Here is a 14,505-nt window from a genome sequence, read left to right as displayed (position 1 = left end):
ATGGCCCTCTTCCAGTCCTCCGGTACCTCACCAGAGCACCACAAGTGCTCGTAAAGTTGTGCCAGGGGACTTGCAATGACCTCGGCCAGTTCCTTTAGAACTCTAGGGTGGAGATGATCCAGGCCGGCTGACGTGAATATGTCCAACCCCTCCAGAAGCTCCGTAACTAAATCCTTGCTAACCCGTGGCCCAGGTGTGCCTCCCCCGGGGCCTGAGGGGGGCCCAGCAGGGAGGTGGCTGTTCTGGTCCCTACTTAGGAAGACGGAGGCAAAGAAATCTTTAAACATGTTAGCTTTCCCATCTGGTGTGACGACCAAGTTTCCCATGGCGTCCTGCAAGGGCCCCACATTACCTGGGACCTTTTTTTTACCCCCTACGTATTTAAAAAAGGACTTCTTATTGTCCTTAATCTGGGAAGCTAGCCCCAGTTCCATCTCTGCCTTGGCCTTCCTAACTGCTCCCCTACATCCCCGAGCAACTACAGAATAGCCCTCCCTCGTGATGACCCCTTCTTTCCATTGTGTGTAAGCCTCCTTTTTAGCAAGAAGACATTCCCGGGTGCTTTTGGTGAGCCACGGAGGCTTGTGTGCTCTCCTGCTCCCTTTGATCCTTGTTGGGATTACCTTCCTTTGGGCTTGGAGGATCATCTCCTTAAGGAGCGACCACTCTCCTTGGACACCTGGCTCCCCTCCCCTCTGGGACCTCAGCGCTCCTCCAACTATCCTCCTTAGCTTGTTGAAGTCTGCCCTCCTAAAATCTAGGGCTGCTGCCTTACTGCATGCCTTTGCCACCTTGCGCTGGATGGTGAATTCCAGCAGGCGATGATCGCTGTCGCCCAGGTGGTCGAGCACCCGCAGCCCCCTCACCAGGTCATCACCCGTGGCCAGCACTAGGTCCAACAAGGCGTCTCCCCTGGTGGGGCTGTGCACCTCCTGGGTTAGATGGAGGTTCTGCACTCTGGCCAAGAACCTACGTGAGCGTTCAGACCTGACTGACTGTTCTTCCCAGCAGATGTCCGGGAAGTTCAGGTCCCCCATGACTACCACTTCCTTAGCCTTCACTATCTCTGTGAGCTGACCCAAGAATTCCTGGTCAAGCTCTTCTCCCTGGTTGGGAGGTCTGTAGTAGACTCCCACCGTTAAGTCCCTTTCCCCTCGACTGCCTTGTACTCTAACCCAAAGCACTTCAGAGTGCCCCTCCCCTGACTCCTTGCTAATTAACGAGGATGTGTATTCCTCCTTAATATAGAGCGCCACGCCCCCACCTCTCTTTCCTGTCCTGTCCCTCCTGTACAGCCTATAGCCCTTGACATTGACCACCCAATCATGCGTTTCGTCCCACCACGTTTCCGTAATCCCCACTATGTCCGGGCTGGTGTCAGCCAGCAGGAGGGTGAGTTCCTCCTGCTTGTTGCCGATACTACGAGCGTTTGTGTAGAGGCATTTGAGACCTCCTGTGGGTGTGTGTACTGACCCCCTAGTCCCAGCGTTACCCTGGCCCCTCTCTCTTACCTGTTTGTTTGCTTTGCTCGTTGGTCTGGGCTGGGCTGTAGTTGTGGGTGCTGTTTGGTCTGGCAGTTTGATGTTTCCTCCGCCCTCATCTTCCCCTTCCCCTTCCCCCGACGAGCCTAGTTTAAAGCCCTCTCAGCTAAGAGGGATCCGGGGGGCTTCCCCTCCGGATCTGGCTCAGCTGCGTTGGCCCCTCTGCCCCACTTACCTTAGGGGGATCAGCTGCTGCTGCCCCCACTGCTGTTCTGTTCGCCTCTGCTGCTTTTGCCTCCGCTCCGGGTCAGGTAAGGGGCACACGTGTGTGTAAGACAAGAGTGTGTAAGAGTTGGTGAAGCCAGTAATAGCTTGACTGCACCGAACAAATGGTTGTCCTTGAATTAAATTGACTAGCATTGCATTACTCTGGAATAAATGTATCATGTGCCTGCAGCCCAGCAGACTTGGACTTGAACCTTCCTGTCAGCATTCACACACTGCTACTGTGTGAGACAGGATACTGGATTAGTGGACCTACTATCTGATCTAGTAAATGGCATTTTTTACTTTTCTTAATCACAAAGGTATTGCTAATCATGGAGGTAGAGACAAGATACTATATGAAGTCAGAAAAAGGTAAGCACATCTTGCTGAAGAAGAAATAACTCATTCAATAAATGTAGAAGAAAGAAGAGAAGTTGAGTGGAGAAATCCTTATTTAGGGCATAATCATGGGCTGTGTCTTGCAAAGCACTGGAGCAGCTGGAGGCTCTGAGCACATTCCTCATGGGGAAAATGGTAATTGCAGTTGCTGATCTATATTCAAGCTCTGATGGTGAAATTTATTTCCAGACTAGTCCATATGATATGCCAAACTACTGGGTCCTGAAATTAAATATCTATTCCTTAACATACAAAAAATAACAACTTTTCTGTATTCTTATCCACCATTATTTTTTCTGTCACTCTCAGAATACAGTGCATGATTAAAGGTTGGGTATGAACCATCGAAACAAACAAACTTCTTGCACTCGAGAAACTTTGGCCATCCTAAGATTGAAACTGTTAAGAAAAATGCTCCTGAAAGTTTGTAATGAAAATAATGCAACTCATCCACCGTCTAACCCAGGCATATACTAGAATCTATCGGAAATTACCCACAGATAGCAATATATTCTACTACTTGGATAGCTCTACCACTAAAATATTGTTATTATGGTTTCCTCTTCTTATGTTGTCTTTTTAAAAATAGTTAACCATTCACTTTTTTTCTAGGAGATGACCCATTCTTGGCCACCACCACTCTCAGCTATTCACACACCTGGAAAAGTGGAACAGAGCAAGTTTTCATTCCCAAACAAGGTAAGTAAGTATTTATAATCTATAAGCAACTCTTTATAATCTATAAACACATTTCTCCAACTCAATATAATTCTGAATTCTGATTCTCCATGGGACCTTCTATTACTTCTAACTACACATCCAAGCATAAACATTTCTGGACAGAGGACATGTACTGGGGTGTTGTAAAGGTTATTGGCATGAGTTTCAGAAAGATGCATTATTTGTAAATGGTGAGTGACTAATGAATAATGTAAGTCATCCCATATAAATACCGTGTTTTACCTTTCAGCATCACGTGTAGTTTAAGTGCTACAAGCCTATTCCAGAATTATTTTAGAGGGGTATTAAAGTCACAGAACCACAAGCAGGCTGTGGTCTTGTGTTGGTCATTTCACCCTTGGAATGGGACAGAGGGTGATTTGGCAGCTGTGATCATGACTGAGCAGTCCTTTTTAGGATCCCCTCTGCTTACTCTGCATTGGGAGAGGGCTAGAAAAAGTGCTTCAAACATAGGCTATCCCACCTTATCTTACCCAACCAGATAGCAGCTTCCAGGGGGATCACTCAAACTGTGGTCGAAACACAAAAATGTCCTTTGCATCCTGGAATGTATAAGCCTTACTAGATGACCCAAGCAGCAACAGACCTGAACATGGAAGAGCTATTGTTGCCCAAGAACTCTCGTCAACAACATCGATATCGCTGTTCTCAGCGAGCCCAGACGTGCAGCTGAAGGCCATCTGAGGGAGGAGTGGGGTGACTACACATTCTTCTGGAAAGGCAACCTGCAAACGATAGATGAATACACAGCATTAGTTTCACCATTAAGAACCAGATTGTCAGCTGAATGAGCAAATTCCCTGTTGGCATTAACAAGCACCTCATGACTCTCCATCTCCAACTGACCAACAATTTGTTTGCTACCGTCATCGGTGCATATCAATGCTGAGAAAGAACAAAAAGAATAGTTTTATGCTGACCTTGATGAAATCCTGACTATCATCGCAAAAGAGGATAAAATCATTCTCCTTGGAGATTTCAATGCAAGAGTTTGCCAGGACTTTAATATGTGGAAGAGCACCATATGGAAGGAAGGAATGGGCAAGGCCCATTCCAACAGCATCCTCTTAGTCAGTAAATATGCAGAGCATGACTTTGTCCTTACTAACACTATGTTCAAACAACATGACAGGTACAAAACAACATGGCAACACCCCAGCTGAAAACGATGGCATCTCCTCAACTATGTCATTGTAAGAGCATGTGATCTAAAAGACATTCATACCATGCATGTTATGAGAGGAGCCAGTGACTGCTGGACCAATCATAGCTTAGTGAGATCAATCATGTCCATTAGGATTGCACTGAAATATCAAAAGCAACCCAAATCAGTGCAAAGACAGTGCAGTATCAAATGCCTTCAAACCCTTAGACACTGCAAAGCCCTCTAAACACATCTCAGCAAAAAACTCACCAATCTTAGGATTGAAAAAGATAACACTTGTGTTGAGGAAGATTGGCAAGCTCTAAAGGAGATCATCCATGAGGCTTGTCCAGAATCAACTGGCTTTATCACCTGATGCCATCAGGACTGGTTTGACAAAAACAGTGTTGAGATCAAAGCCCTTCTCAATTGGAAGAGAAAAGCTTTCTATGACTGGCAAGACTATCCTATGTCCAGTTAGAAGCAGGGAGCTTCCAGTCAGGGAATTTTTCAACAGCTTAAAGCCGAAGCCCAGAAGGTTCAAGAATTCAAAAACAAATGGTTAGAAGAGAAGTCAAAAGAAATCCAACAATTTGTTGGTAATCATAACGTGGAGCTTCTTCATTGCAGTCAAGACTATGTACAGACCAAGCTCTTGCAGACTTACCCCACTTAGAAGTGAAGATGGCAGTACACTCCTTAAAAACAAATCCATCAAAAACCACTGGATTGGGCGCTACCTAAAGCTCCTGAGCCAAGAATCAATGGTGAATTGATGAAACCATTGAATCTACCACACAGCATCCAGTAAGGGAAGAACTTGCCAGTCTACCAACCTCTGAAGAAGTCAACCATGTGATAAGATAAAGGAAGAACAACAAAGCATCTGGCCCTGATGGCATGACAGCTGAGGTCTTCAAAGCTGGTGGGGAAACTATAACCAACAAGTTCAATACACTGCTTCTCATAATCTGAAACACTGAGGAAATTCCAGATGACCTAAGGAATGCCAATATTGCCACTATTGTTGAAAAGGGAGATAAGTCTGTCTGTGAATACTATCAAGGTATCACTCTCCTCTCCGTCACTGGGAAGAACCTCACTTGAATTCTGCTGAACTGACTGCTTCCTCTTGCCACAGAAATCCTTCCCAAGTTTCAGCGCAGCTTCAGACCACCAAGAGGCAACATGGACATGATTTTTGTGGCTTATTAGATCCAGGAAAAATACCAGTAACAACACCAGGAACTGGATGTGTGTGTCCAGACAAGTGTGGATGTGTGGTATGTGGTGCTGCAGACCTATCTGTGGCACCACATACTGCACACACTGCACATGCAGGCGTTCTCCACACTGCTAATTTCCAGTGCGAGAGCGTTTTTTTGACCCCAGGAAATCCTATGGTCAAAAATACCTGCATCTAAAAAAAAACAGGGTGGCACACATTGAGGCAGTGCACTACCCAAAACCAGACTCTCACCAGCTACAGCTGCAGCTCCTGGAGGATCCCAGGATCCCAGGTAAGGCTGCCTCCCTTACCCCACCTGAGGCAACATGCCAGTGCTACTATTTGTCCCTGGGGAAACGCACATTCCCACTTGTGGGGATGAGTCCAATACAGCCTTTATCAATTTGACCAAAGCCTTCAGCTCTTAACTGTGAGGCTTTATGGAAGATTTTATTAAACTTTGGCTGCCCAGGGAAATTTATCTCCATCCTATGGCTCCTTCAGGACCAGATGACTGCCTTCATCCTATGCAGTGATTCCACTGCAGAGCCTCTTGCCATACGGACTAATGTCATGGAGGGCTGCATGATCATACCAATGTTGTTTTCCATCTTTCTTGCAGTCATCAAGATGCTCATCCATGACCACCTGCCACATGGCATTGGCATTGAGTACAAAATAGATAGGAATCCTTTCAATCTCTCCCACCTTGCACCAAAACCAAAGTTACCTTGGACTTGATTGTTGAACTTCAGTACACCAATGATTGTGATGTTGTTGTACATATGGAGGGGAACCTACAAACAGCCCTTAACTGCTTCTGTCGAGCATACCAGTGCCTGGAACTGACCGTTAACATCATAAAAGCAAAGGTGCTTCACCAGCCTGCTCTGGGCCAGTCAACTCCCCTGGCAAAGATCCTCAGTGACAGACAGAAGCTGGAGAATGTTGAACACCTTGCATACCTCAGCAACCATCTCTCAAAGAAGACCAACATTGATGAGGAGATCCAGGATAGGATCCAATGTGCCAGCTCTGCCTTTGGAAGATTGAATCATTGTGCATTCAACAATCATGACATTAGGACTCAAACAAGGTTCTTACTATTTAAGACTGTGGTAATCCCAACTCTACAGCTGCAAAGCTTGGGTGACCTACAGGGATCATCTGAAAAGCCTGGAACACCTTCACCAGGACTACTTCCAGAAGATCCTTGGGATAAAGTGGGAGGATCATTGCATAAATGCCAGTGTCCTCACCGATGCTAACACCACCACTGTGGAAGTGTCAATTATTCAACATCAGTTACAGTAGACTTTACGTGCATGCCTGAGGCATGTTTTCCAAAATTAGTACTATACTCCCAGGACAAGGACAAAGAGCATGCAGTGGCCAGAAGAAATGCTTCAAGGACACCCTCAAAGTGAACATTAAGAAGGGTGCCATTGACCCCACAAATTGAGTTAGACTAGCTCGGGACAGGGCTACATGGTGATTTCTTGTGAGAGAAGGTACATCCTACTTTGATGAAAACCATCTCACCCTGGGGGCAGAAATAATGGTGGAGATGGAAGAAAAGGAAACAAGACTGAGAAATCCATAATCCAACTCTCCCTTTAACCACCACCTGTGACATTTGCCAGAGAGTCTGCAGTTCTAGCATTGGCCTTCTTCGCCATTAATGGACTCACTTACAATTGTAACAGGGTGGCTGGTGTGCCTGTCCCACCACCTGAGAGGCAGCTTGCAGGTGGTGATGGAGGCTGATTAGAGACACACCTGACCAGAAGGGGGCCAGGCTTGAGTCAGATAAGCCCAGAGTCTAAGCCAGTCAGGCAGGCCAGCCCTGAGAGCCATGAAAGTAGGGGCTCCTGGCAGCAGGGCTCCCGAGCTGGCAGTAGATCTGGGTAAGTAACTCTGCAGGCCTGGGAAAAGAGGAAGTTACCAGGGACAGAAAGAGGCTTGTTTATGCAGGAAGGTGGGGGTGAGGGAGGTCTCAACTGGCTTGAGGGCAGAGCTAGGGCCCAGGAGGGGCCAAAGGTCAAGAAGAGATCACAACCAGAGACTGCCAGAGCCAGGGAGCCTGGAGATCTCAATTGGTTCACGAGCAGGGCCAGGGGCCAGAAGGGGCCAAAGGTCCAAGAGGGATCCAGCTGGAAACTGAGCCCAAGTGGATCAGGTCAGGCCAGGGAACCCAGAGTTGTCAACTGGCCTGAGGGTGGGGCCAGAGCCCAGGAGGGGCTAAATTGGTGATCCAGGAGGGACCACAGTGGTCCAGGAGGGACCCCTGTCAGAGCCAGAGAGACTGGAGATCTCAATTGGCTCTGAAGCAGGGTCAGGCCCCAAGAAGAACTAGAGGTCCAAGAGGGACCACTGACAGAGACTGATAGGGTCAGGGACCAACAGTTAGGGAGGCTGGAGCCTAGAAGCCAGATCCAATACCATCAGCCTGAGCTAAAGGCACAGCAAGAGCATAAGGGGAGGAGGCCAATAAGGCCAAGACCCCTACAAGGTAAATAACTGTAAAATAACACCTGCAAGGCATAGGGCATGGTATAGGAGACAATGGAGTTACACAATGAGCCCTTAAGGTTACAGGTGCTCTGCAGGGGCACAGACAGGCTGCGAAGGTCTATTGAGTTTGAAAGTTGAATTGAGACTATTGGCATCCAGAGGGACTTGGTGGCAACTTGCACAGATTAAGGCTCACTCTAAAGCCTGTGGGCAGCCTCCCTTACCTAATCTTCAATAAGAACAAGGCGTGGTGGGTAAGCAATCAAGGGAGGGCTACATTAGAGACCAGGCAGGAGCCACACAGTTACCAGAGGGTGTCACAGCTGCCCCTGGGGCCCAAACCTGTCACAACAACCTTTTACTTGACCCGGAAGAGTGATCGTCCTTAACCATGAAGGATCACTGAAGAAGCAAGTTTTTAAAGATTTAGTAGTACTATTGTTTGTAACCTTCTGTGCCTAAAACCTTAGTCAGCCTATGTCCACTATATAGGCTTCAGAGGGAAATACATTTATAACTTTTAAACCTTTAATGATTTATCAAAAGTAAAATAGCTCTTCCGTGAATAATAATGTTGTGATTTTTTAACTATCAGGGCTGTGAATAAAAGCCAATTGCCATACTGCAGAAGAATCTGAAGGAAATATCTTTCTGATAGGTTGATTTAAAAAAAAAAAAAGCAGCTGCTCAAAGCTGATAAGAAGTTTAAGAAGTTGATCCAGTGGGAGATGGATCAGTGATCTGCCATCAGGTGAGGTGATCAGAGGTGCAAGACAAAATTAACACAATGCACGGCTCTGCAGTTTATGACATAAATATCACCACCTCACCTTCAAAGGTGTATATGGAATCATCAGTATGTATACTTATAGAGATGGCTGGTGCATATATATACAATATATGTAGGTCAGGGATGTCAAGCATATGGCCCTCATGCTGGATCTGGGCCATAGAGCTACACTATCCAGTCTGCCAGGCTGCTGGCAGGCCACCAGAAGTTGGGGAAGTGACTGGGATGGAGTGGCCTGCAGCAGAATCTAGGGATCTAAGGCCGCTGTGGACATGGTGATCAGTGGCAGGAAAGCAAGCAAGAGCTAATCCATCCCTGGTCATCCCTGTTGTGACTATCGTGGCTCTACCTCAGCATTTCCCAACCTTTTTCGCCCCATGGCACACTTACCTAAATAAAAAAGCACCGCAGCACACCAGACGCAGAGTGAGGGGGGCGGGGCTGGTGCACAGCCAGCCAGACACCTCAGCACACTGGTTGGAAATGCTGCTCTACCTCCTTGGCTGCCAGCCCCACCACCACTCCATACTGGAACCTCTGCCACCATCACTGCTGCCAGGTGCCCGTTGTCAGAGCCAGAGATGATGCCACAAGGTCTGGGTCCAAGCTGAAGCTGCTGGGCTGGATCTGTAATTAATTGCAATATATATCATTACAGTGCCATGTGAATGATTATTTTATTATACAGCATTGATCTTTTTATGTACCCACTGCCATGTATTTTGTCTCACTGAGACTTATCCTAATATTTCAAAGCCTTGAGAAGCTTCATGGAGCTACCATTTGCTTTAAAATAACCTGCCAAAGAAATGTTTCCTCCTCTCTCACCCAGATGGTAATTCCTCCCCAAAGGAGGTAATTCTAAGCTTGCCTGTATCTGTACCTGATATTTGTGCATATAATATCATAATTGCACTGTCACACAGCCCTGTGTGACTAGAAATTGGTATTCTATAGTGATACTACAAGATGCAAAGATTTCTTAGGGTGATCTCTTTCATTGGGCTGATTGCATAGTTGGGATAGATATGTAGTTAATGTGCAATTGGTCCAATAAAAGATATCATCCTAAGACATCCTTGCATCTTGCATAATTCTTGAACCATCATGGCTACAACATCACTCCATCATGCTGGACTTTAAATTGCAACAGATTTTAGATGTAGAAAACTATGACTTAATTTAATTTAATTTAACTGTGCTTAATGGCAGAGTTGCAGAGGCAGTAAGCAGAAAAAAAAAAACATTTTTCAAAAAGTGGAAGACATCCTAGTGAGGAAAATAAAAAAGAGCTTAAACTCTGGCAGATCAAATCTAAAACTTTAATAAGACAAGCTAAGAGTTTGAAGAACTTGCTAGAGACACAAAACATAACATTAAAAAAATCTTTAAATACATTAGAAGCCAAAAACCTGCCAGGGGGTCAGTTGGGTCTTTGGATGATCAGGGTGTAAAAGGGACACTGACGGAGGATAGGGCTATTGCCTAGAAATTAAATGTATTTTGCATCTGTCATGACTGTGGAAGTTGTTAGGGAAACTCCATCACCAGATCCACTCTTCTCTAGGGACAAGTTAGTGACCCAAATTGAGATTTCAGTAGATGAGGTTGAAGAGGAAAGTGATAAATTAAATAGTAGCATTCACCCTAGGGTCCTGAAGGAGCTCAGATCAGAACTCCTAACTACAGTATGCAATCTATTGCTAAAAGCAGCCTCAGTAGGACTAGAGGGTTGCCAGTGTGACTCCCATATTTAGAAAAGGCTCTAGAGGGAATGCAGGGAACTACAGGCCAATAAGCCTAATTTCTGTTCCTGGAAAATTGGTAGAAACAATAATTTAAAAAAAGAATTGCTGAGCATATGGATAAACATGGCTTCCTGGGGAACAATCAACATGGCTTTATTGAAGGAAAACTATGCTTCACTAAGCTACTAGAGTTGTTTGAGGTGTCAGTAAGCAGGTGGTTCAGGGTGATCCAGTTGACACAATATATTTGGACTTCCAAGAAGCTTTTGATAAGGTCTTCCATCAGAGGTTCTTATTGAAGCTAGCTAGTGCTAGTCACAGAATTACAGAGAACATCCACTCGTGGATTAGAAATTGGTTTGAAAATAGAATGCAAAGAGTAAGTATAAATAGTCAGTTTTCAGGGTGGAAAGAAGTAAGCAGAACAGTCCCCCAGGGATCTGTGTTGGAACCAGTGCTGTTTAAAATATTCATAAATGATCTGGATAAATGATCTGGAAAAGGGGTTGAGTAGGGAGATGGCCAAATTTGCAAGTGACACAAAATTATTAAAAATGGTAAAGACTAAGGTGGACTGTGAGGACATACAGAAGGATCCGGCACAGTTGAGCAAATGGGCAACTAAATGGCAGATGAAATTCAATGTAGATAAATGTAAAGTGATGAACATGGGCCAGAATAACCCAAACCATACCTACACTATGTTAGGTAGGAATAGTTAGTTAGCTGTTACCACACAGGAAGCTGTACATAACCTGTTACAACATAGGAAAGAGATCTAGGAGTCGTTGTGGACAGTTCACTGAAAATATCAGCTCAGTGCCCAGCAGCTGTCAAAAAGGCAAACAAAATGTTAGGTGTTATTAAGAAGGAAATTGTAAACAAAGTGGAAAATATCATTATGCCCCTTTATAAATCCATGATGTGTCCACACCTTGAATACTATGCCTAGTGCTAGTCTCTGCACCTCAAAAAGAATATAGAAGCACCAGAGAAGGTACAGAGAAGGGCAAAAAGGATGCTTAGTGGTATAAAAAGGCTTCTATCTGAGGACAGAGTCTAAAGAGTCTAGGCCTATTCAGTTTAGAAAATAGACTCTGGGGTGGGGTGACATGATAAGGGTTTACAAAATGCTAAATGGCAAAGAGAAAGTAAATAGGGATGTATTATTTACTGTCTCTCACAATACAAGAGCTAGTGGTCACAAAAGGAAACTAGCAGGTAGTAAGTTTAAAACTAGCAAAAGGAAGTTCTCTTTCCACAGCATGTAATTGAAGTATAGAACTCATTGCCACCAAGTGTTGTGGAAGCTGACAGTTAAGCCACATTCAAAAAGGGATTGGATAAATTCTTGGTGATATTGGAGTATGGGAGTTAGGGGCACAGCCTCCGAATCAGAACTGCCTCGACCTTAAATGCTGGAGGCTGCAAGTGAGAGAGGAACAGTGGAAAAAATAAATCCTAGTCGAACCCAGTTCGCTCTCCCTTTCAGCATTCACTGTGCCACTGTATGACCCAGGCCTATTTGATGTTCATAAAGATTATGGATAAAGGCCCATCATGAAATACTATAAGCCTCCATTAATAAAGGACACCAGAGACACATCAACTAGTTCTGGGGGAAAAATAAAGAGAAAACAGGAATGGGAGTGAGGTCACAGGTTAATAACAAGGAATCCAGAAGGGAACATCGAGCAGAACACATTGACTAGCACCCACTGCCTCCTGAAGTCAAGGGATCCTTAAGCAGTGAAACTGTGCCCAGAATCATGAGCAGAAGAGTGACAGGAAAACAGTCCACACTTGCCTGGGTTCCTCCCAGCCACAGCCTTTTTCCCAGTCTTGTAGATAGCCAGCCTGGCCAGAGCAAGGAGAAGGTTGGCCAGGAAGACCTGGGACTTGGCGGGGCCATAGAGGAGGAGTGCATAACAAAAAAGTTATATGCTCTCCATTGAGCAGTGTAGCCAGAACCTCAGCAGGACATTCTGGAGGAGACAGAAAAGGAGCTGCAACCTAGTGCACTGAGGGTAGGTCTGTGCTGGGATCTACCTCTGTTGGCAAAGAGGCAGGTGTCAGAAGTGTCCATAAAGAGTACCAGATAAATGCCCATGGCAACAGCTCTGTGAAGGAGCCACTAGCTGAGGTCCCAGGTGGCTCTTGGGATCAGGATGGAATATGGATTTGTTCCCTGGAGACTCTCACCCCTGTCCTACTGAAACAGCAGCTCTGTGACTAGCTCCAGATGGCTGAGGGATAGCAAGCCAGTCTGCCTCCATACAGCCCATTGCTGCCAAATCTACATGCTTGTGCTCTGGTCACATGACCTGGTCATTATAGGTAAGGGCAGCCTTTACTTCGTAGAGTAAGCAGTAGGGAGCACATAGCCTTGGCAGCTCCATGCCCTGGGCCAACAGAGAGAAATCTGCCCACCCTTACTTGACACATTCCAGGAGGTCCCTGATATGAGTGAGATTGGCCAGAATCATCCTCCAGTGCACCCAGGGCACCTCCATTGCTGGCATCATGAGCTGTGGGTTTTTCAGCAGGCGCTTGGTGAGGAGGTTGGTGCCCTGGGCAACCATCTCTGAATCTGGAGGTAGAGACCAGCCTCCAGGCCTTGATGTCCTAGTCGAAATCCAGCAGGTCCTCCGAGTCCCACCTAGGGAGACCTCACAGGTAGAACAGCTGCCGGTCATGTCAGAACCCCTGGAGGTGGTGGAGGAAGGTGTGACTGATCAGGCATCACGCCACCTGGCTACCAGCACCATACATGAACCTCTGCAGGGCCTGAAGGTGGAAGGTATCGACTTGGCTTCAGAGGCAGACCAGGCCTTGCCTGCCCTCACTCAAGCAGAAGCTCAAGACACCTGCAAAGACCCAGTGCCATCCTGATCAGAAGAACCCCAATGCCCATCTCTGGACACTGGCCAGGAGCTCTAGGAGAATGGTCAGGGTGTTGAAACAGTGCCAGAGCATGAACAGGACCAGCTGGTTGATAATCAATCAGCACCCTCCCATGAATGAGAGGCACTGCATCAGACTCATCCATGCTTGAATCTACCCAGACACTCTGATCTCTAGTTGGTTCTAGTTCTCTGGCAGGGTGACTGGGGGACAAGTAAACCCCCAGATAGAGCAGCAAGCTGACATTCCATTGGGTGTGTTGGGGCACAGATGGGAGTGAACCCACCTGCCACCCATCACCCAGTGTCAGACCAGATATCTTGACCCAGTTGACCAAGGCAGAGGAGGTGGCTGAGTAGATGGATTGGCAGGCTTCCACCTGTGCCGAATTATCCAGGTCCTGATGGCAAGGAGCACATATTCAGTGTACACTGATAAGACCATACTCATGGTCAGCTCCTCAAGCACCAGTCTCACCAACTTCTTGTGCAGCAGGCAAAGGAACAGCTTGAGGGTGATGGCAGAGAGCTGGTCTGACAGCAGACAACCTTGATGCACTCCACACCCAAATGGGGTGGACTCTGTCGCTGTCCACTTGAGTTTGACCATGCACTCTGCAGAGGTGCACAGGATCTGGAGAAACTTCATGATGTGGAGACCAAAGCCAAATGCTCCCAGTGTGCCTGTGAGGTACCTATGATACAACTGGTCAAGTGCCTTTTCCTACTCGAGGGGCAAAAGGGCAAATGATAGTCTCTGTGAGCAAGCCTGATGAAGTCCCACACCAGGTACAGGTTGTCAAAGATGGAACTCCCTGGAACCCTGTATGTATGTCTGGTCAGGCTGAATCAGGTCTACCTGCATGGACCTTAGGCACAGTGAGATGGCTTTTGCTATGATAGTCTGTGCAGAGGAGCGAGACTAGGTACAGGTTCTTCAGGTCACAGGGGTCCCCCCTTCTTGGGCAGCAGGGTCAGGACAACCCTCCTGCATGACTAGGGGAGCTCCGTGCACCCTGGCATGACCTGGCAGGCACCAGCATCAGTCGGATCCAACAAGAAAAGCATTGCATGGGAAACCTTCACCCTTTCTTGCAGTTCACTGGGATCTATGAGGGGGTGCTGTCCTCTGCCAGGAGGCAAGTGATGTACTTTTTTCTGCTATATGAGTCAGGGTGTTTTGTAATCTCCACAGAGGCATTGGTTGTTAGCTACAGATAAGGCTGGGGACTTCAACTGGGGTGTGCTAATTCTCCTGCTAGGAGCAAATCTGGAGGTTCCTGGCTAGAT

General features: G+C 46.5%; 1 protein-coding gene across 1 annotated transcript in view; it reads left to right on the top strand.

The window, feature by feature from the left end:
- AFF3 (ALF transcription elongation factor 3) overlaps window positions 1–14,505 on the top strand; it is a 628,646-nt gene that overhangs the window by 362,929 nt on the left and 251,212 nt on the right. Inside the window, exon 5 of the mRNA XM_090020433.1 lies at window positions 2,760–2,846. Within this exon, the coding sequence (XP_089876559.1) occupies window positions 2,760–2,846 (87 nt within the window). The remainder of the gene's footprint in view (window positions 1–2,759; window positions 2,847–14,505) is intronic.

The sequence above is a fragment of the Crocodylus siamensis genome, chromosome 1 (genome assembly GCF_052110815.1).
Source record: "Crocodylus siamensis isolate JL-2025a chromosome 1, ASM5211081v1, whole genome shotgun sequence".
Taxonomy (NCBI): Eukaryota; Metazoa; Chordata; order Crocodylia; family Crocodylidae; genus Crocodylus; species Crocodylus siamensis.
Note: the sequence above shows the minus strand (reverse complement) of the source record. Positions and strands in the feature narration are given on the sequence as shown.